Raw genomic sequence first — 22,981 nt, 5'->3', positions numbered from 1 at the left:
AAATAATTCTCTCCAATGAAGTAGTGACATGATTCAACAGATTTTGAGCAACAGTATACAACGTGACACTTTTTTTTGTTTGGTTTAGATGAGGCTTTTGAAGGCCTTGATGAGATTTGAACCCAAATGTTAAGTGAAATAAATTGTCTTTGCAAGTTAGCTATACTGTATCTCAAGGGACCTTATACATTGAGTAGGTCAAGAACCACGCTCCTCATACATTATAGAAGTGTTTAGGAAAAAAAACAACCGATCCCCACATGAGTACTCGTCAGCGGAGGCAAGGGAAATATCAGAAACGAGGCTTTGTGAGGCGACTGTCTGCCTTGGTTGGTTAATTTGAGATGGAGAGAAAAAGCAGTTGCAAACAGATGGTAGATGCAGAGAGAAAAAAAAGGATTGGAGGGTGTGTGTGGGGGGGGGGGGGGTCGAGCGGCCGGATGAGGGACAAGAACAATGAGCACAACAACAGTCGCATCAACAACAGTAAATCGAAGCCTCTGGCAGAGATGAGTCATGAGTCATTTCAAGTCAAGCCCGAGCCATCCTTGACGATAAGCTTCATCATCAAGAAAAGTTTGAAGTTTACTCTTGGGGAATTGAGAGAGAGGATATCTTCATTCTGGACCGTGTCAGGAACCTCTTAGCTAACCGCTCCCCCTCCAAGTGTACTTTGATGCATTTTTTGGAAACACCAGTAATTCTAAACTCTGGGAGCTTTGCGTTCGACTTGGTTGATAAGTCGTCTCAATCTCTTTCGGGCAAGATTGTGCCTTGCTGTGTAGAGCTTTGCATGTTTAGGAGAAGGAGCTCAAATTCAATTAAGATCACAGAGGATGAAACGATCATAGCAAAAAAAGTGTACCCCACCTAGGGGCGCAGCGAGTGAGAAAAACATTGTAAGGGCAGTGACGTGGGGTGAGCTTTATGACTGGCGAGGCACTGACTCCTCTGCAGTTGGCTATAAAACCAAAATAGAAGATTAGCCTGCATTTTTGAATATTTCTTTTCAAAGCTTTTAATTATACTTCAATTAATTCCACACGGTTCAACAATGTATGCAAGAAAAACAAAAACACTTAGTTCCCTTTATATTAATAGAGAGAATGGATGGATGGATGTTATTATAAAGCCCCAATTCTAAAATTACCCACGTCTGGTTTAAGACTTTGCCTCCCCTGCCTGCAGTGAGCGAACGTTCCTGCTGGAAGAGCCCTCGAAAACTGTGTTTTCACTTTGCAACTTTGAAGTAAGTGCTGGGGCCCAGGAGGATGTTTTTTTTTTCATGGGGTCTTAACCCACCGGCTGTACCTTTTGACCCGGTCTCTCGTCCAAAGGCATTTTTTTTGGACGGTGTTTGGAATATGCCATGTATTTTCCACATCAAACTAAACATGCTTTTGTGGGTCTAACTTTGCACAGCGAGGCACAAGCTGGGTCAGAAAAGGGCCGATCCCAAACGGTGTCATGCGTGGGAAAATAATGGTTCGAGCAAGAATTTATATTGGTTAATTATTTCATGTGTCCCAATATTTTGACATTGGATAAAGGTTCCATTGTTGCTATGATTACAATTGTCACGACACATGCGATGCAACTGCACACGATACTGCTTGACCAGACTCTATCACACAATAAGTGACTGAATTCAAGTTAAGCGTTTCCTTTTGTGAAGAAAAAAAACGGTCAAGTGTCAGACAGTATTGGTAGCTGGAGATGCCACAGCTGTTATATTTGCTGTGTTGCTGTTCTGTTTGTGCATGAACGGCGGCGGTGTTTGGCTGACTTCTGCTCAGAAGTCCCCCAGTCATGTTACTGTATTCATGGGTGAGTCATAAAAGACAAACATCCACACTGAAAGGGCCTTGAAGCCACTGTGACAAAGTACAAGTTCAATGGGAACTACGGTTCACCAAGTGTTGACTTGCGCACAAGTTCGGCTTCCCTCGGTGGGCAAAATCTCAACGTTATTTATTAGCCATGACAATTTGACATTTCGGTACAGATTTCAGCAAGATTCATGAAAGTTTACACACATGATTTGCTCCCGCGGGCCACATAAAATGACGTGGGGGGCCGGATCTGACCCCCGGGCCTTGACTTTGGCACCTGTGATCTACAGGAAATGTACTGTAGACATCCAGCGGTTGCAACTTGTGTCACCATCTTGGTCTCATTAAACATCACGTTCATGCACTTTAACTCATTCACTCCCAAAGACGTTTTTAAACGTTTTTTCAGACTTGGTCCAGAATTGGCTGCTACTGAATGAGTTAAATGCGGTGATGTCAAGGTAACTGCAATTTCCTGCTTTGTTTGCGTACATCACTGAGATCATCGCCAAGTCTTCATTCTGCGTGCATTTGCTATGATCCAGCTTTTCAAGTCCTAAATGTATCATTTGTTGGATCACGATCAAGTGGGGAGGCTTTTGTAGTCCTAGCTGGGATTCTGACGTCCAACTCTGATGCTAAAATGAGATCACAATTTGTGTTTTTAAGAGTCTTCAGTCACAGCAGCACGACATTCTATTCGAGTCCAGCCTGCAAGGCAAAAATAATTACGGATGAATTATTTGTTGCTTAAATTTACTGTACAGTCTGGTAAGTGTCACTGAAAATGGATTGTAGGTGAATTATGCACCCTCATTTCTTCCTCGTTGTTTGTAGCCGATGAATTATTAGCATGTGGGAGTTCTGTCCTATCGCACTAGATCTTTGATAAACTAAAGGTAATCAGACGGTTTAATCCCTGGTCTGCGTCCTCTCACATCATTTTGATAAATTGTTACCACAAGTGGTATCAGTTCCAATTATGTTTTCCTTGTGCAATGGAGCCAGTTGTCACATGGAGGATAAATGTAACTCTCCCTAAATTGTCTTTGGGGATGTTTTCAAGTTGTCAGCTGTTTAAAAAAAAAAAAATGAGGGCAAGCCATTGCAGTTATCCAATGTCAATTGGTCACACAAAATCCATCTGCGGTGCTGTCAAGCAAACTGACACCGCTTGTCACATTTCAAGCATTCTGCACACGTTAAGGAATGCTCGTCTAGATGTCTTGCGCATTTCTTATTCTAATCCACTTGCACAGCGCCAGAGAGACATTCCTGCAACGCACACCATCCGACCAAAGTTGAGCAATGCAAGCGATGAACAATAAAGCAGTTGAAATTGCTCGGGAGAACATCACGGTCCTCTTATCTCAAGTGGTCGCTTTCCATCACTTGAAGCAACCTGTTGCATAACCACGGTGGTGCAATGATGATATCGCAGCGTTCTTTTCTAAAATGTCCCCGGCAGACGCATCAAATGTGTCGAACAGGCACAGGCGCTATCTCGAGTGCGTACCTGTTCTCTCTTTCAGTGAGCGGAGTGGGCGTTTATATGGTCTATTTCTCGGAGTCACACGTTGGCTGAATTATGTAATGTGTTGTGTAATCGCCCGGGAGACTGATGCGTTGAGTTTCACCATGTGCAGAGGAGGTGTTTGGGTATATTGAATCTTCTTGGCTCACTCCAGGATGTTTGATGAAGTCAGCGTAATGTGGGCAGGTCAGCAGGCCACTCTTTTTTTTTTTTTTTTTTCCCCGCCCCCGGCATCCTCGCTAGTTTTCATGCAAAAATCCAAACATCAAATCGGAGTTGTCGAGACAAAGCCAAACAGACGTGGAGATAAACTCAGGCCAAGAGTTAAGCTCCTCCTTGACAGCCTGTTGAGGTTGTCTTTGCCTGTCATTTCCAGACTGGTCGTCATGGCAACAAACATATCCCAGTGCTTGATGGGTGCCTATTGTCCTCACAAGACTCATTTCATTTGTTCACTTGATTTTTGTCTGACACAGACTTCATGGTTGACCCCAGACTCGTTTCGTCCTGGGTTTTAAATGGGTTACTGGCTAAAGACAAAAGGCAGTTTAGAAAGCTGATATGGGTTAGGCAACAAATTACTGACCCGGATGAAGAAAATGATTGCGGCTGCTTTACAGTGCATCTGTTAATGAGGAGCTTCACCGCCTTCCATTTTGATGTAACCGACGACACACGAGCACGCACTGGGTCACTGGGTCACACCGTGTGACTGACTGGTCTTAATATCACCATAATTGTGACTGTGGAGAAGAGCCCGCCGTGCATGGAAAGATCCACTTTTTAATTATTTCAAGATACGGTGTGTTGCAAACGGTTTTGTCTTTAATCGGTAAAATCAAGATGAGGTTTAAGAAGGCAGACGCGACGAGGCTTGGCCCGTGTGACCGACCTCTGAGTGTGTTGTTGAAGGGTGCTGCGTTCATCACGGAATCCAAGTGGTATCTTGACTTGAGGGTTCAATTCAATGCATTTGTATATTAAATCGCTGTTCCTTGGTCAAATGAAGTGAAATCCCACGAATGTGATCAGTTTTCCATAAGCACTCCATTGCGTAATCCGGTCACCTCTTCCTCACTGTTCCCTCCCTCCCTCCTCTGTTCTCATGCAATCTTCCAGGTGGCTGCATGCAGTCACTCGCAGTTTGACTCTCCAGAATAAATAATTCAAGCAGGTCAGTAGTGTGTCATCCTCGGAAGCTAACCTCGCTTCCTCTCTTCATCACTCGAAATGGGTCACGCTGTACAGACGGGCCTGGTCCCAGTGTGCAAGAGGGTCGGACACGAACATACCCGGTCACTACTTCAGTCCAGTGAGTGAAACAAACTGTTACAAGGAAGGTCGTGATTGTGTGCTCGATCAGTGGATTATGATCCATTTGTTTTTTCTTACTGAAAGCAAATCAGATGCCTTGCCATTATGTGCGGCTTCACCGCAGCGTAATCGTAGTCGAACCAGCATGACGACGTGCAAAATAAAATGCCTAAAGAGAGATGCTTGAATGAATCACACTGAAAGGAATATTTAGAAAGGGCTTCACAGAGATGTGATCTGATTGTTTGGTTGGTGGCTTTGTCAGGACTGGTACTCTATAAAAATGCTATTCTGTCTCTCTGTCAATTGATCTGCCTTGTTTTTGTACCACGCCGCGGATGGAATTGACATATTTGATTTACAATAACGTAAGTGTCATTTCTTTTTATTATTTAATTTTTTTTATAGAAGATGCACAGCTGTCGTATTGATTTTGATTTCTCCCGTGCGCACAAGCCGGCATTCGAAATGACTCTGGGTTAAATTTACACTCTTGACAGATCGCCAGCCAATCACAGGTTATTACCATACAAACGTGAAGATGTGAAGCAGTCGATTCACCACTTGAAGCCAAAATAGGCTCGGGAGATACATGCGGTGAAGATGCAATCAGTGGATCAATTGAGCTAGTGTTCCTTTTGGTAATAGTTTAGCCGAGAAGTAGGTTGGAAGATTCATTTTTTTAATTAATACAGACTGCTGCTTGGAAGCTGTAATCACGAGTCACAAATCACTTATTGGTAGGTCCCCTTGACTTAGTTTTGAGGCTTTATTTGTCCGCCACGAATATGCAATCTATGAAGTTTTTTCTTCTGCCAAAGCAGTACAGCTCATAGGATGGGATGGGATTTGGGTGTATTTTTTTTTTTTTGCCAATTCATTGCCCGATGAGATTTAACAACAAATAACCTGAGCTGGAGTGTTTTCGCAATCTGTTGGGGTGTGCCAATCGTGTTTGGAATGGAATCCAAATGGCGCAGCTGGACACAATGCAGTTCATTGATTGGTAAACACTGCAGTGTGGCAATAGGAATGGAACGGGAAGAATCCAAACTGTTCTCCACAAGCAACGAAAGAAAACGCTGAAAGTGCTCAACCCAGCAACTTGTATTATTTTTTTCGCAGCATGCTATGTGCACTGCAACCCTGCACAAATTAAGTGAAGGTTGACTACGTACTCTTCAAATAAAATCAAAATAATTTATTTGTCTCGCGCTTCTCCTGTTTCCTCACCACACCCTGCAACCAGAGAGAAGCTAATGAAACCCTCTTCCTCTTTTCTTGCTTCCTCCCTTGCCTTTGTTCCATGTGTTCCAAAGTGCTGAATAAATGATCGAGCCGTTAATCTGTTGAAGATCACCCCCAAAAGGCATAGATGAAAAGAAAAACGGAATCATCTGAAGAAAACCCTGAGGCTGATTCCCCACCCTGCCAAACGTGCTCAGCGCTCCCGTTTAGTACCTTGAAGGGGGCTCCCTTGATAGCTCCCCCACTCCCATGCTCACAAACACAAACTTGTGTTTAAACAAAAGCAGCGGGAATGAACTATGATCAGTTGTACCTTGACTTGCGAGGTTAATTTGTTCTGTGACCTTGTGGTTAAGGCAATTTACTTGTACCCCGTTCAAATGAATTGAAATGTCTATTTTAGCTAAAAAATGCTAACTTTTTTTTAAACACATTTTTAATCAAGAAAAATACCACAGTCTTGTAAAAAAAGAAAGCCACATTTTTTATTTTATTTATTTATTGTTTTGCGGGAGGGAGATTATTGCTATTTAATCTGTTACGTGCCATTTCCTTTCTGTGATTTGTTGGCGACCAATTCAGGCTAGAACCCCACCGGGTCAACTTGCAGCAGCTCCTGCTCACCTATGAGTCCGCAACCTGAGTAAGGATAATCCGTTTTGAAAATAAAGTAGTTGGGTGGAGGTTTCCACTCTTATTGACTCGTTATTCGTGTGAGGATTAAAAGAGGATGTCATGCGATTTCATTTAAAATCTTTTTTTTTGTTTTATTTTTATTTTTTTTTTTCTCTATTCTGGTTTAATGACCAAAGCGAATTCTGAACGAGAAGAGGTAAGGAGCTCAAACCCCTGTCTCCACCATCATGAAAGTGGGCGGGGGCCATTCCATATTAATGTTTGAGGAGGTGCAACTGTTAAATCGATCATTAATTCATATCTGCTCGTGAGTGTCACCGAGCTTTGCTCGAGCCCGTAAGAGGGAGTCGAGACGGTGTCTCGGCAGTCGCAGATGGAGTATGGAGGAGAAACCAGCAACTAGTTCACACCCCCCCCTCCCCCGCTTTCCTCATCATATGGAGCGGCTTTACGAGGGCTCGTGCCACCCCGCCCATCTATTATTAAGAAGGAAGACGGGACCTGATGTCAGGGCATTCAGGGCACTCGGGGATGAGCCATCTGCTCTTTCACCTTTCGATGATGCGGGCAAATCAATCCGCTTTGTAGAAAGTATATTTAGAGAACCTGGTGTCGAATTGGTTAACATTTTGGAACAGATTTGACCATAGAAGCACTGAGGGATCAAATTGTCACCATCATAAAAATTGTGTTTTAAAAAGCTTCAATGGAATGCAGGAGAGGTAGTGTCATTTTCTTACCATTGACATCTTTGTGACTTTTCCACGCTGAATTGTGCGACCTGATGAGAGTTTGACTTTCGAGGTTCCGCTGGACTCAGTTGACACGAATTACAAGTAAAGAAGTAAAAAAATAAATAAAAAAATTAAAAAAAGCAGATTTTCAACTCAGCCTGTCTCACAATTGTTGTTTGGTTGTGAGCCTTGCAGTCTTCCACAGCAAACTATTCCAACCATTTATTGAGGAACATTGTTTGTGCGCTGGAGCCTAGCCATGTTTTCCAAACATGATGCAGAATTAAAATGCAGGAGGAAAAATGAGATACAATTAATAATGTGTCATTGGTCTGACCCACACAGTCACACCAAAACCACCGAGACCAATGCTCAGCATCCCAGCCGGCACCAGCAAGCATCACACAGACCACATATAGCGGCAACCTCTCTTTTAGATGCTTATTCCGACAAGGAATAACACAATCTCCTCACCAACCCCCACCCCCACACCCCTTTGCTTTTCATCTTTTTTATCAATCTGATATTACATACAGCCCTCGTCCTCACTTCCATTTATCTCCACACAGCGCTTTTATCCGCACGAACGCCTTCCAAGAAAATACAGAGTCGCTTCTTGCACATGGAATAGCCAACCGACCGCTAAAATGAAGTAGCATGAAATAGCCTGGTAGGGACAAATATTATCTTGGCACACTGCTTTCATGTTAGCAGTCTGCAATTAAAAAAAAATCTTGTTGGGTGTAACTGTTGCTTTGGGGAGAGAGCTGTGGTGGTCTGTCTAGACTTTTCTCGTACGTACGGCGGTGAGAGCCACAGTGTTCTGTCAACATGTCTGTCGTTGCACCGTACAGTACGTGGGCTTGTTTTTAGGAGCATAAATACGTACTGATCAGAAATCTGAGTGGGCGGGAATCACCTGATGGCGGATGTGCGTTCATTCGTTAATGTTGATGCGGAGGGGCATATTGGACTCTGGTTGAACCTGTTTTATAGACGACTGAAAGAGTGAAGACTGGCAAGTGGTCTCACCTTGACATGAGAGCAAAAGCCGGTCCGTGAATTATTCTTTGAAGACTCCTCACATGAGCAGAATCAACAGTTGAAATGGTGAAGATGGCCTATCATTGCAATGCAGTCATGTTTTTGTCCACCTTTAACTGGAAAACATGTTCTGATTTAATTTAAGTGACGCTATGTATGCCCATAATTTCGCATGACCAAATGTTGACATTTCCACACACATTTTGAACCGTACGGCGAAAGGGATTTTTGACTTGAGAGGTTCAACTGTTCTCACTTGGAATTAAGGGTCAGACTGCCGCTGACTCATCTCTTTAGTGCATTGTTATTTATTGATTCTTGTTAACCTGTCAATGGGTGGAAATACCCATTTCATCAAAACCGTGGCGCAGAGTGTGGATTTTGCTTCCAAGCTTCTTCAACAGTGCTGCCCAGAACTGCTTTTTACATTTTGGGGGGTTGTTCAAATGTTTTACGAAATGCATTGGGGTTTTGCGAAGGAAAGTTAAGGTGCTTGCCAGGACTGGCTGCTGCCCCTCAACAAGTTGTCCAATCCGAAGAAAGAGGCCTTGGTTAAGGGGGTCTTATAAAAGACTAGCTTTTGGTGATTCATTGTCATGGAAAGCTAACAAGTCACACCGCTTGAGACTTGTGTTGTCAACACCATTTTATTTAGAAGTTGAAATCTCTTATCTGGTTTATCGATGTAAAAAGCTATTGTGATCAAAACAAGCATGTAGATGATAGATATGCATATCTATTTTTTTTTCCACTGTTTTTCTCTCATCTGACCCAAAAATATCTCATGTCTCCCTTGGGGTTTTCTTCCCTCTCATTCCCCCCCCACCAAAGATTGTTTTCCCAGACATTCTTTCCAAAAAGTGACGCATGGAGTGTGTGTGTGTGTGTGTGTGTGTGTGTGTGTGTGTGTGTGTGTGTGTGTGTGTGTGTGTGGGTGTGTGTGTGTGTGTGTGTGTGTGTGTGTGTGTCCGACTTGCAAATGTTGGGGGTTAAAAATACACTCGAGCAGGGGTTGACTGAGGTCTCCTCGGTGCAAACCAGACACACACATCGTCCAACTTTTCGCTCGCCATTTATCGTCAGTGTGGAACCCGAGGCGTTTGACAATATGTTTTCACGCCTGCTACGGGCTAAGGGAAATGATGATTTAAAAAAAATAAATGTTTTTGCGCTGGTCATTTTTAGATGTGGACCAATGGGAATTGGGGATCGGCATCAATAAATGTTTTTGCGCTGGTCATTTTTAGATGTGGGCCAATGGGAATTGGGGATCGGCATCAACAGGAGGTGTGTTTATTTATTTATTTATTTAGAGAGTGGGCGTCCGTAAAGATAGTGGAAGCATTTAAAACTCATCGAGGCAGACTTTGCGTATGGACACGTCACCAAACACAAATATCACCCATACCTCCACCGTGATCAACAACTTCAAAGGTAAATCAACTGCCGCTTTTCGCTAATCTGTGCAGCTAATAAGCTCGATGCATCTTGTGCTGCTTTAATTGTATCTCAAAAATTAATATATCTTTTTTCAATATTTCATTCAGCGCCAAAATTGTGCTCACGCTCACAATTGTTCAACTCTCGAACTTCCGCTCTTCACTGGAGGGCTGTGTTTGACATTCGCAGGCGTCATACCACCAGCTAACTCATTAAGACTGTTCAGCCCAACAGTGAGACTTTGAAAGCACCCTGGTGTCTTTTCTTGAGTGGAATATTTTGCCCTCTGGTAGAAAAGGAATGCGAGTCAGTGGATGGAGATGGAGTTTGACAGGCATGTCCAGCCCCCCCGCACCACCACTGATCCATTCAGACGCCTTTTTGAGAACAGACTGCCCTTTCTGAATAAAGACGGTGATTCGCGTTTGACGTGTCTTGGAAGATGTGAGCCGGTGCGTGCGTGCCGGCTGTCTGCGGATGACTTTTCAATGTCAGCAGACAGGCGTAGCGTAAAAGGGTTAAAGCACATTCATGGTGACTGACTTCCAAAGTGCGGGAAGGACCTCTGGAAATGAGAAAACTATTGCAGCATGGTTGAGGAAGTCATCTGCAACAAAAGGCGTAAGTAATAGATGGGCAGAGAGGAAGAGGGGACAGGAAAAGAAAGAAAGCTGGGTTCGTTATAACCCTTTCAGGGACAGCGGTCACTACAGTATGTTATCAGATTACAGTTTATCATTATTGGTGCATGAAAGGGTTAAACGCATTTCCACAAGAAAAGCAGCAGGGATGCTGTTCGTATTCATTATTCCCACCCAGCCCATTTCCCCATTAGACATCATATCGGGCTTTTTTTCTGCGTCACATTGCTGGCTGCTTACTTCCCGACTGTGGCGACCAACTCTGGGAAAGGTTGACATAAAGGTCAAATGGCTGAACAACAACACTGTACGGCACTGCTTTTTTTCCCCCTCCCTCTCTCACTCACCCTCTATTTTGGAGGTGTGTCTACCAACATCTGGAGAAACTAAGGCGCTTCAGTGGCCGGGGCACATTCACTCCCCCGATCTCCCTCCCCTTTTCCCTCTCTTTTGCTCGCTCCCTCTCTCACTCCGGCACGCTTGCGCTATCAGTGCTGGTAGTCAAACTGAACACAGCGAGGAGATGCTGGCAGCTGACTGTGGATCAAGCTCCTAGGTGGAATTATTTGCCAAGCTTATTAGGAAACCATGGCAACATATTGTCCTGAAGCTATTCCTCTTTTGGCCATTTTTGAAATGAAGATCTAACAGAATCTACTGGAGACTTTTTTATTTTTATTTTCTTCTTTACTTCAATCATCACATCAGGAGCTTCCATTGATCTGTATTAGGCTACGCAGAGCCACATCCTCCGCCCTCCTCCTCCTTTTGTAGTCGCACTTCCTCCACCTGCGTCTGTTGGAAGAGGGCACCTGAGGTTTTTGGGATGACGGAGATCCTCGTGTCGGATGTTAACCTGAACTCGCTGTGCGAGCATCTGGAGCAGCAGTGCTGCGTGGACGAGAATCAGCACAACCTGTCCAGCCAGCCGCAGACCCCTGTACTCAAGAGACACACCAACACCGGGGCCAAGCTATGGGGTCGCGTCCGCAGCAAACTGCTCAGACAAAAGGTTTCTGACCAGCCTATGCGCACCCACACGCACATGGACACACGTGCCCCGTTCTGCTATATCTCGCTTCTATTCATCACTTTGTCACCGCCATCTGTCTACTTTTTCATTTAGTGGTGTCATTCAGTACAGATTGGTCTATTGTTCTTATCATCTGGTCTATTCAACTCACGCGAATAGACCAGCCAAGTCGGTTTTTCATCACACCGACATGAGCAGCTTTTTTTTTTTTTTTTTGGAATAGAAATTGAATTCAGATTGCATCAGTCATTTAAAAATGTCGATGGTTCGTTTTTGTGAATGGCTTTGGTTGCCACCGCCACAATTGCGAATGCAGTCTTTTCACATGCCAAATTAACTTTGGTAAGTCATGATTTGTTAAATTGAAGCAATGTTTTGATTTTTACAAGCAGGGGGTGAAACTCTTAACATATGGTTTGTTTAACATATTTCGAGTAATCGAGGGCACCTGTCAAGCATGTGGCATTTCTGCCCCGTTGTCATTCGAGTGACAGATTAGAGCCCCCTTGTGGTCGATTGAAGTAGTGCCACCCCTTCCCCAGAGTTGAACCATTCCCCTTTGGCATTTCACATGCTGTGCTTTGTTCTTCATTAATTGTCACGCGCACATTTGCCGCCACATGTTTTTCATGCAACTGACTTCCCAAGGGGAAGCTTTTGTTACAGGTTTGGCTTTGCAGCTAACTGGTTTCTCGCTCAGGAGTTTTGTTGCTTTGGGTATAGAAGAAGAATGAAAACTTTTCAATTCTCTCAAATTTTAAGGAGGCATACAAAAAAGTTAACACCGAAATGGGATCAAATGATTGCGTGTTAAAAGCAGGCATACGTGCTTTGACCCACAGGTGGTGCATTGATTCTTTCCTACCCTGCTGTCCTCCCTTCACCTAAATATGCAGACGGCATGAGGAAGCGTATTTCATTGGAGGCAAAGTGTGTAAGCGGTCACCCGTGCTGGGCGAATACCCATGTGAAGGTCCCATTCATCTGCTCGCTTCTATTCAAAGAGGCTTTTGAAAAGCTGTTTTTTTTTTATGACTACACTTGCAGTGCTTCACTTCGTTTCTGAGCTCGGTTACCTTTTGATCCTATCAACTCTGCTACAATTCTTTTTTTCTTTCCACCCCCATCCCGCACGTCAGCTTCGGCATGACGGAGATTGCTCTTTGACAGAGGATCGTGTACCTTCTGTGTTTAAAAAAAAAAAAAAAAAAAAAAAGAGCATGCCCCCCTGCTGCGGGGTTTAAAAATGCTCTGAGACTGGTAATCCTGCATAAGGCCCTGTGTTGGAATGCCAGCTATGGGATGTCATTTGTTACTCATATAGCTAAATGTGTTCAAACAAAAATTTCCCGAATAGCTCAGTGCAGTGCTAAACCACTGTGAAAACAGTATTTACAAAAAAAAGCAGTCACTGTAGAGTATTTTCATAGAACAGGTGTTCGGTCAAGTTAATCGGAAGCCGACTGGAATTTAGTTCCTCAGCTCCAAGCACTTCCTTATTAAGACAATAGTGAGAGTTGACATGAAGAGGATGGAAGGTCAGCCTTCGAAAAATAATTAGATGAAAATGAAACCGTGTGAATGTGCCGAACTGACACAAATTCTGATGATGCTCGCATTCAATTGTTGCCGGGGATTTGACTCTCTGTCGGACGTCGCGTTCTCTGCCCGATGACCTGTTTGCTGGATTTGTTTTTATTTTCTTTGTGCACTTTCAGCCAGCTTAGGGTTGAGAACAATAGAGCCATGGTAGCGGCTTACCCATGGAAGACAACCAGATTCGAACGTTTTTATCCGCAGTTATTCCACTTTCTGCCCATCCTGCGTTTTAGCCCAAATGCTCTTTTGTTTTCATATTTTGATGAGTGCTGATGCGATACAGTGGAACCTTGCTTCGCAAATTGAGAAATGCAATTCACTCATCCGACCTTCGAACAAAGTTCGGTGTAACTAGTTTTTATCGATATGTAGTGAGAAATAAAAACGGTGCAATATAGGAATGAATGAAAACAGACTTTATTGTGGAGGAATAACACAGCTTGTTGATCATTTTAAAAAATAGACATAAATACCTAAAATATGTGAAGCACAAAGCCGTGCAGCGTGAGAAAAAGCACAGATTTCCGCCACCATTTCCAAACTTTTCCTGAACCAAAAATAGTCCATGAACCGATGTATTTTTTTGTTAATCGAATCTTAGTTTTTAAACTAAATTGCAAATAAAGTGTGACATCATAAAGTGTGACATTTGTAAACCAGAGCTCCATTGTATTTGGGTTTCGGTTCTCTCCTCCTGCCTCGTCGCCGGATGAACTTTTACAAACACATCATTTCCCCCCAAGTGCAGAGTTGCCCAACATTTTTTGACCCCAAATCTACTTTTCAAACTTAAAGCAAAGAAATGCATCCAGAAATTGAAAGGAACTGGTTGTTAACAGCATCGTTTTGGATGACTTCTGAACAGCTGCTCATACCTTACCGTCAAATCCAAGGTAATGGCCAACAGATAAATTGTTGTCTGCCATGTGACTTGATCATTTCTGCCTAAATTGAATCAGAGGCATCTCAAAAACCAAATTTTGGTTTGGTTTGTATATCCGACCTCAGGATATGATATCCAGCTGAAGTAGTACATGTCGGCATGTTGTTTTTGGCATTTACCATCGAACTGGCAAGTATTGTCCCTCCTCCTCAATGAATTTGTCAACCGCACAGAGAAACTTTACCTCCGGATTACCTCATAGCTTCTACATGGTGTTATGTTTGGTGAACGCCGCAAGCGAGAGCCGAACACACACACAGGTCACACAATGTTCTCGCCAGCCCACAAAGTGGAAAATGAAACATTGCTGACTATCGCTCCATCCCAAGATCTTGAAGACTCATCAGAGTCGAACAATGCAGCCCTGATTTTGCTGTCTTGCTTAAAAATATGATTGCTGTTTCGACTGCACTAAATGAAACCAGGGAGCCGTTGATTATGTTGCATGGACCCAAATTTGTCAGTTTATGCAGTTTGCTTTACGCGTGTGCTCGTAGGATAACTCTCCATTGTCTGTGCATCGGCACTCTTGGTCACCCAGGCTGTGGGACGCTCCATGTTGCGTAAGAAGCGTAATGCGTGCCTGTATGTTGCTTTGTGCAAACCCTGTAATCTCCCTGTGCCCGGAGCCATAATGGCGGTGGGCAAATCAAAAGCCTCGGCCGGCTCAAAGCCCTCGCCGATTGGCCCAAGCGGCAATGTGGCGGAAGGAGACATCATAGTAACCAAGTTAAAGCGCTCACATGGCCAGGGTGACATCAGTCGCGGTTGCTGCCTCACATGTAAACATGCTGATGCGGTTCGCGTCCCTAAAAATAGTTGTGTTGCCTACAGTTTGTGAAGAATATGAGCGGGATGTGTCACATCTGGTGCGAGGCTCTCATTGGTCCTGCGAGGCTCCAGAAAAGAAGCTGTGCTGTTTGAGCATTATATCTAATGAAGGGACTCATCATAAGCTCTCTGGAACTAATGAATATTCAAGCAGAACGATGTGATGGAATGAAAGCAATTAATCCAGCATATTTAAAGACTCACATGCAGTTTGATTTTCTGAAAGCATACTGACTGTTATGGGGGGGTTGTTGTTTTTTTTTTTTTTTGTTGTTTTTTGGGCTGAAATGGAAGTAGCGCTAAGACTGAGGCTGCGTTATGTTCTCTTTCTGCATTTTATTGTTTCCTAGAGTCACTTCAGAGGTGAATCTTGCACAGGTGTCCTATCCTTACAACACCACATGAAGGTGCGAGCAATTGGTGAACAGGATCTGACACTTATTTTTCGTGGCAAATACTCAAAATGATGCCATGCTCTTCCCACATAAAATGGTGTAAGCAAAAAAATTTCAATTGTGACTCATTTGGGCAAATTCACTCATGGGAGTTAAAGCCTGAGGCCTAGTACTCCTTAAAAATGGCTACTCCAAACCCAAAATGGCCTTCATTTTCAAAGAAGGTGTTTTGTGTCATGCAGGACATTGGTTTGAAATTCTGGAGGGTACTGTGACTTAAGTGTGTTTTTTTTTTCTCTTGACTTCTACGACTTAGGGGGCTTTGGAAGCTGATTCATCACTCAGAATTATGGACCGACCACTCAGTTCATTACTGAGGCTTTGCTAAGTTGTTTGCTGGAATCCGCAAACCGAAAGTAAAAGAAAGTTCTTGCCTGAGCAGCTCTATTAAAGCGTTTGTTTGGGTGAAGGTCACTCAAGTGTAAGCGCTGCCTGCTACAGTATCGGGATCCACTTTTGTTTTTACAAGCCTATTGGAGAGCATTCATTTTTAATCAGGCAGATATGTTTTTGTTTTGTTTTTCAATGACCTGTCTTCGTGGGAGTGTACGGGAGGCATCATCTCGTAGCGATGGCCGCTTAAAAGACTCAGTTGCAATGATTACACGTCACTCATCTCAAACCCAATCCCTGCTGGGAAAACGTACAATGGTATTTTTACGAGCCAATGAAATACGCTCCCTGAGAACGTGGAATGGCGGAAGCGTAATGCTGCCCATAAGTGTGTATTTGTGTGCCAAACTTCATAATTAGAGGTTCTGTTGTGTTGACATAATGTAGTACAGTAGTACAGACACTATACCAGACTGTAATCATGGATGAAGTAATCGCTAATTATATTTCATAGGGCGTGCCTCCCTTGCAGGAGGCTGCCATGTTTCGCCACCATCTTTCTGGTCCGAATACCCGAAGGCTACAAACTTAGCAAGCGTAGTTCCTCAACATCGTGACTACATCGTGTGTAACAAATGCCAAGCAGTTACTTTGTCACGTGGGGAATACTAAAAGTCGTTTGTGATATTTTGGTTGCACCTCTGTAGAAGAAATTCGCGGTAGAATTGCAACGTTTGGTCTCTCTGTGGCACCGTAGTGCGCATGATTCAAAATGCATGTGCTTCCCGGTTAGGTCTTTGCATTCTCTTATTGCACCACTAGATGGTGCTAAATTCTACACACTGTACCGTTAAACAGTGGAAAAGATTTCTTTATTTTTTTTTGCTAATATGGCTTGAATCATAAACCAAGATGTAGCTTGTGTTTCGACTGTGGAATGGTGACAGATTCATCACCTACGCCAATGGTGTTACTCACGATACAGAGATGGACCCAGTGCAACAAGTGAGAAAAAAAAACATTAACATGATGTAGCATACAAAAAAATGTTTGAGGGGGGAAAAAATGCGTTAGCTGTAAGTAATCGCTTTCCACCACAAAGCTCAGTCTATTCACAGAGGTTCACGGTGTCTCTTAAAAGTTGACTGACAAAGATTCAAGGCCATTCACTATTACATCTGCAGTGAAACTCATCGTTTGGTTCATCTTTTTTTTTAAATATTAAATACAGTATGTACTTCAGCAGTATAATAAATAATTGGAAGATCCCCAGAGGTTTTCTGAACATGCATTTTGAGTTGATTTATGTTTCCAGTATTGCAAATCTAGCCAGAAAAAATGTGTACTATTCCACGGTGAACTGAATTGTACAGTTTTGTGGTAGCATTGCTCTCGTTTGTGATGCAACAAGACCTGTGCTCTACCCAGAACAAAATATAATTTTGTAAAGCAGCACTATAATGGACAAATGTTGAAAAGCTAAACTTTTTTTAGGGGGGTAACGCGATTTTGGCTAAATGTTGATCCAGAAAGAAACTCAGACATTGCACAGAATCAACATCAGATCTCTTTTGTGACCGTAATCTGATGATGTGAAGAAGCAACAGGGTTCCGTGTGATAATGCACCTTTATCCAACCAGCATGTTTTGCATCGCTGAAAATCTTTCTGTCTCTGTTGTGTCTTCCAGCTGGATCCTCAGACAGTGCAGTCCAAGAACTGGCACATGGACGTCATTGAGATGAACGGGGTAAGATGTGACATGTCAAGCAAAATCGCTTTTGGTAGATTTTCTGAAAGCCAATCCGTCTCCCGATATCGTTAAGTCTGGAGCGGTGTTTTAGCAGTAGACTAAAAGCCTCAAATATTAAATTAACTTGACTGACTGCAAAACATTTGGGTCACGGGGGCCAAGCCGTGGGCGCTTGCATACTTTGAATTTACTTGACATTTTTCTTCTTCTTTTTTTTTTGGTCTTCAGATAAAGGTGGAATTCTCAATGAAGTTTACAAGTAGGGACCTGAGCTTGAAGAGGACGCCATCCAAAAAACAGAGTGGTGTGTTTGGAGTGAAAATCAACGTGGTCACTAAGTACGTACCGCATATGTCTGTTTATTCAAATGAAAATGTCTTTTAACCTTTTGGAGTGACCCCTTTTCTGATCGATGAGGCTCATCACGATGACTTGGTGCAATAATGGAGGAAAGGTCCAGTTCCTCCGAATGTCCGATGAGAAACTTAAACGCTCTTCCGCTTAAACCAAAACTCTGTCGTGTATATCACGCAATCCAACAATTTGCGCTCTCCCTCCCGTCGCAACTACAACAAATAACCCCGTCCCCCGCAACCCCTCCGTTTAAAACTGTACTTAAGTCATTCTGTACCAGCCAAGTCTGAAAAGACGTTTAAAAACGTCTTTGGGAGTGAATGAGTTAAGGTGTCGTTTTCCAGCTGTGTCACGTAAGAAATGGCCAAAATGGCGACAGCAATCGTCAAGATGTGTGCAATGACGTGTGCTGACGTTTGCAGGCGCGAGCGCTCCAAGGTGCCTTACATCGTCCGCCAGTGCATTGAGGAAGTGGAGAAGAGGGGCATCGACGAGGTGGGAATCTACAGGATCTCAGGGGTGGCCACGGACATCCAGGCCCTCAAAACGGCATTTGATACTAGTAAGAAGTCTCTCTCTCTCTCTCTCTCTCTCTCTCTCTCACTCTCTGTCTCTCGTCTGATTTTATTTTAACGACAAAGATGTAATCTACTCAAAAATATTCTTGACAGCACTATATTCTCTGTGTCCCCACGAGTCTAAACATAGTTTTCTGTAGAGTATGATTTAAGCAGAAAAATCATTCTGCCACGTACTCTCACTTGCCGTCGACTGAAAATGACATCACAGTGCCTAAGGGCTCTGCTTGCCAATGTCACATGACCAAACCCAGAAAACAGGTGAGTCGTGACAGTTACCTGCGCTTTTAGACAATGTGATGTCATTTTCAGTCGACAGAAAACTCTTTGTAGACTAGTGGGGGCGCAGAGAACATATGTTTTTCGAGAAAAATTTGGACTTGACGGCCCCTTTAAGTCACACGCCTGTAAAATGAGCTCAATACGCCTCTCAATGAGTATATGACCTTCACTTCTATTTTCTACAGCATCAGTTTACAACATTAGATGCTTCATGTAGTTTTTTTTCGTCGTGAGACCGAGTGACTGTTCTTTACCTACACAACTTCCTTTCATCAAAACAGAAGTGTTTGTTTGGAAATGTTGGCCAGGTGGGGAAATGGTACTAAACCGTGTTGCGATTTCTACGAAATGGTAGGACTGAAGTTGTGTATTATGTAAGCGCCTCCTCACATCATTTTACATCACCGAGCGCCAAGTGTCGTCTTTCATTTTAGTGTGCCCTTATTGAGCTCGCCTGCATGAGTTGCCGCCCAGGCATTTTTGAGAGGTGATATCATCCCTCGAGAGTACACAAAGCAGCTCTTGTTGTCGGGAGTTTTGGGGCTGAGTTTGTAACTGGGCCTGGCTGACCCCTAGATACCAAAGACATCCTGGTGATGCTGAGTGACATGGACATCAACGCCATCGCGGGAACCCTCAAGCTGTACTTCAGGGAGCTGCCGGAACCTTTGCTCACCGACCGCCTGTACCCGGCCTTTATGGAGGGAATATGTGAGACAGGTTTTCACCTCTGCGCGGGACCTTTGAGCTGGACACAACCGGATGTGATGTGTTTGTTCTCTCGTCTGTTCTGCAGCTCTGTCCGACCCCGCAGCCAAGGAAAACTGCATGATGCACCTCCTACGCTCGCTGCCCGACCCCAACATCATGACCTTCCTCACTCTGCTGGAGCACCTCAAACGGTACATTCTCTTCACCCCCTTTTCCCCCATTGATTGTATATTGACCATTGCACGCGATGCACCTCTCACAGTACAGAAGTCACAAGTGCATTTTTACGCAACAAGAATGACTCAGATGAAGCCAGTCATTTTCACCATTCTCTGGGCGCTGCCATTTTGTTCCATCTCGCCTTCTGCTGTTGAGCTAAATTGACATCAAAGTGTCCTCAGACTTGTAAACGTCACATTACTGAACTCAGAAAACAGGTGAGCCGGGTTGCGAGCCTGAGGGCACTTTGACATCAATTTCAGTCGACAACAGAGCAGTTCAGGACAAAATGGCAGCGCGGCGAGATTGATGAAAATGGATTGATTAATCTGCTTAATTTCTTAACCTGCAAACACAAACAGAATATGGTGGTTTGATGTGTGAGGGCACATAGAATATTGCAAACACAAGTTTTGCCATTAGTTCACCTTAAAAAGCAAACAAAATAAAAAAAAAGCAGGTAAATGGATAATCGTACCGTAAATGGCGTTGAAAAAAATGCTATCATTACTTGGTTGCCATCATAAAGAGACTTCATACCATTTAATGGTAGTTTGTTGCCATACGGTGATCATATTTAACAGCCATCTTTTTGTTTGTCTTGGTAAAGTCTGATATTTGATCTAGCTCTTGTACCAGATCTCACTGGACCGTATAAGTGACCCTAATATTTTGGCTGTTTTTCTGAACGCTCGCCTCGTTTGACTCCACAGGGTGGCGGAGAAGGAGCCCCTGAACAAGATGTCCCTCCATAACCTGGCCACAGTATTTGGCCCCACTCTACTCAGACCCTCAGAGTCCGAGAGCACCAAGGGACAAAATATTACCTCTGTGTCTGATATCTGGTCACATGACGTTATGGCACAGGTAATCCCCACGTGCACGTCAAGCTCCGCCGTGTGTTTCTCTCTTTGCATCGTAACAGCAACAGCTGCAGTAAAAAGAGCTCGCTCGTGATTGCTTATTCGTTGAATTCACCAATTATGTATCATAGGAATCCACCAGTGAGCACAGGGAGCCGTTGGTTTACGATACTGCCGTAAGATTTCTGCGTGAATACAATCTGATAATGTGTCACCACACGTCAAAAAAGGCCTGCTCAGCTACTGCTGTGCATATTGTTTTTCATTTGATTGAAGTCCCCCCACCCCCCACCCCACCCGTCACTGCATAGCGATTCAGTACCACGCCACATTTCCACTTAAGTGCAAATCGGGTTACATTGTCGTCATTGGAACAGCAATCCGTCATAAATTCTGCCGTTATGGTCATAATCAAAGCTGGAACTTGCGATTCCATGCACTCGCTGTTTGATGGGTTCTTGCCTAAAAATAAGCTTGGTCACTATACTAAGTTTCCAAATTAATTTCCCGTCCACAAAGTTTTAGTGTGTCTCGGGGCCATGCTGCTATCTGCATCAGTTTCCTGTTTATTCATGTCATTTTGTGACCCCAAAAAGATCCGAAATTGAGTAAATATCCTAAAATAGTATCGCATGCACAGTGAAAACCTCATCGATCTGTTCCAGGAAGTCAGTGTTTGTCTTGGAGCTTACTTGAGGGTTTTGTGAGTTTTTTTTTTTTTTTTAAAGAAGCGAACAAAACGACTGGATGTTAGCTCAAACTGGCACATAAGTGAAGCGCAGTCCTCTCTGGAGTCCCATAATGTAATAAACGGAGAAGTAAAGTGCATATTGCACATTCCATTATTTCGAATTGTCCTGGTTCTCCTTGCAGCACAAAATCAAACAGTAAATCAAATGAGGTCATGATCTGTAGCGAAAAAAAAATATGATGCTGCAGAACTTGCAATCAATCAAACCCCGTTCCGATTTTATTGTGTGTTTGTCCAGGTGCAAGTGCTTCTCTACTACCTGCAGCATCCTCCAATCTCCTTTGCTGAGCTCAAGCGGAACACGCTCTACTTCTCCACCGACGTTTAAGCCCATCTTCGCCTCTGTCGGACCGGAGAATGAGAGACTGTGTATGAGTCCCGGTCCTCTTACCTCGCCTCTCCTGCAAGCGGGCATCTCGTCTTGACTGTACAGCACCCACAATCCCATACCCTTAACTCTGCGCAGCCCCCCCCCCCCGCCCCGGTTAGAAAGGTGGTGACGTTTTGTGGTCTTCTCGATATAAAGTTACCAGTCTGGGGGAGTGGGGGGGTCGCTCTGGTTCAGTTTGGTGGGAGAGGAGGGGTTTCGGAGGCCACAGCCTGGCGCCGTGGCACATGATCAAGCCCGGGGACGTGGCATCGAGCTTTGTCCCCTGCTCAGAGGCATTCCACAACAACCGCATTTATGTTTTATAATAATTTAGTCGTTTCCTTTTGCTGTCTTTCTGGCTTTGTGCATGTGGAGGAGGAGGAGGAGGAGACGTGTGTCTGCCAGTGTGCGTGTGTGCGAGCGAATGTGCAGGACTGCAAGGAATGAATGGCTAGCAAGAGTGTCCTTTTCTTAAACAGACATTCCCTCCCCACTGATTCTTGGCCAGATTAGCCCTATTTATTTTAAATATCTATATATATAAATATCTGTGCCTGTACAGTTCTGTGCAACTAGAGAGATGCTCTAAGGAGTCTGTTTTTGAAGTCTATTCAGGTTGTGATGTTATTTTTTAGTCCGATTTTTCTCACTCACCATATTCATGGTTGGCAAATTGTACAGAAATATTCACCGCAGAAGCTCTGCCACTTTGTTACCCACCACTTTGTAGAGGAAAAAGTGAGCTTAGTTGGGACTCAATAGGGGGTAAAAACAATGAATGAAACCTCTTGCTTTTTTTTTTTTTATTCTTCTTCGTGTTGCATTACAAGCCTGTTCCAAGCATCTCACTGCACCGGTATAATCAATAGGAAGATTTGCTAGTTGCCCTTATTGCATGTTCAGCTCGTAAATGAAATCAGGCTAAGAAACTCAAAGATAGGTTGTGTGAGCGAAAGCCCTTTTATGCTCTGTACAAAGCCAACCTTTCTGTTGTCAGGTCTGCAACATGTTGAAAAATTCCTGCAAAAACTGAGAGTAAGACTATTTGGTATTTTTCATAATAAAAATTTTAAAATGTTGTATTTTACTTACTTTGCGAAGAATTTAAGTATGCTGTACTGTAATTTTGAGGATAAATGTAAATGTGAAAGTTTTCCCCTTTTTCTAATGAAATAAAAGACAAACAAACTCATTTTGTGATTATGATTGACAGTTATTTACCAACGTAGCGTGGATCCCAAACTAAATAAAAAAAAAAAATCAACATGGCATTTTGTCACGAATGACTTGTGGCAAGTTGTCATGTTGAAATGGAAGTAACACCTGCTAGTTTTCTGACATGTATTTGTTGTCAAAACGAAGTGGTTTGCTATACCTCACACTGGCCATAAATAAAACGAGACGTTTAATTCTATATGGTCATCTACAGTATTCATTTTCTACCGCTTATCCTTGTCAGGGCCAAGGGTGAGCTACAACTTGGA

The 22,981-nt window shown here is 43.5% G+C and overlaps 1 protein-coding gene across 9 annotated transcripts in view; it reads left to right on the top strand.

The window, feature by feature from the left end:
- The window catches only part of abr (ABR activator of RhoGEF and GTPase), a 77,142-nt gene extending 54,453 nt beyond the window's left edge, over positions 1-22,689 (top strand). For 8 of the 9 annotated variants that reach the window (XM_019895140.1, XM_019895138.1, XM_019895144.1 and 5 more), the window contains 7 exons: positions 17,307-17,366; positions 17,598-17,707; positions 18,146-18,285; positions 19,160-19,294; positions 19,380-19,485; positions 20,227-20,380; positions 21,366-22,689. In XM_019895140.1, coding sequence (XP_019750699.1) covers positions 17,307-17,366; positions 17,598-17,707; positions 18,146-18,285; positions 19,160-19,294; positions 19,380-19,485; positions 20,227-20,380; positions 21,366-21,455 — 795 coding nt within the window. In that variant the 3' untranslated portion in view covers positions 21,456-22,689. Of the gene's footprint in view, positions 1-10,834; positions 11,436-17,306; positions 17,367-17,597; positions 17,708-18,145; positions 18,286-19,159; positions 19,295-19,379; positions 19,486-20,226; positions 20,381-21,365 lie in introns of those variants that run through there. The other variant, XM_019895147.1, reaches the window with a different exon arrangement.
- The last annotated feature ends 292 nt before the right edge of the window (positions 22,690-22,981 follow it).

Source organism: Hippocampus comes, unplaced genomic scaffold (genome assembly GCF_001891065.2).
Source record: "Hippocampus comes isolate QL1 unplaced genomic scaffold, H_comes_QL1_v1.1 scaffold177, whole genome shotgun sequence".
Classification (NCBI taxonomy): Eukaryota; Metazoa; Chordata; class Actinopteri; order Syngnathiformes; family Syngnathidae; genus Hippocampus; species Hippocampus comes.
This window is presented reverse-complemented; position numbering and strand designations above follow the sequence as displayed.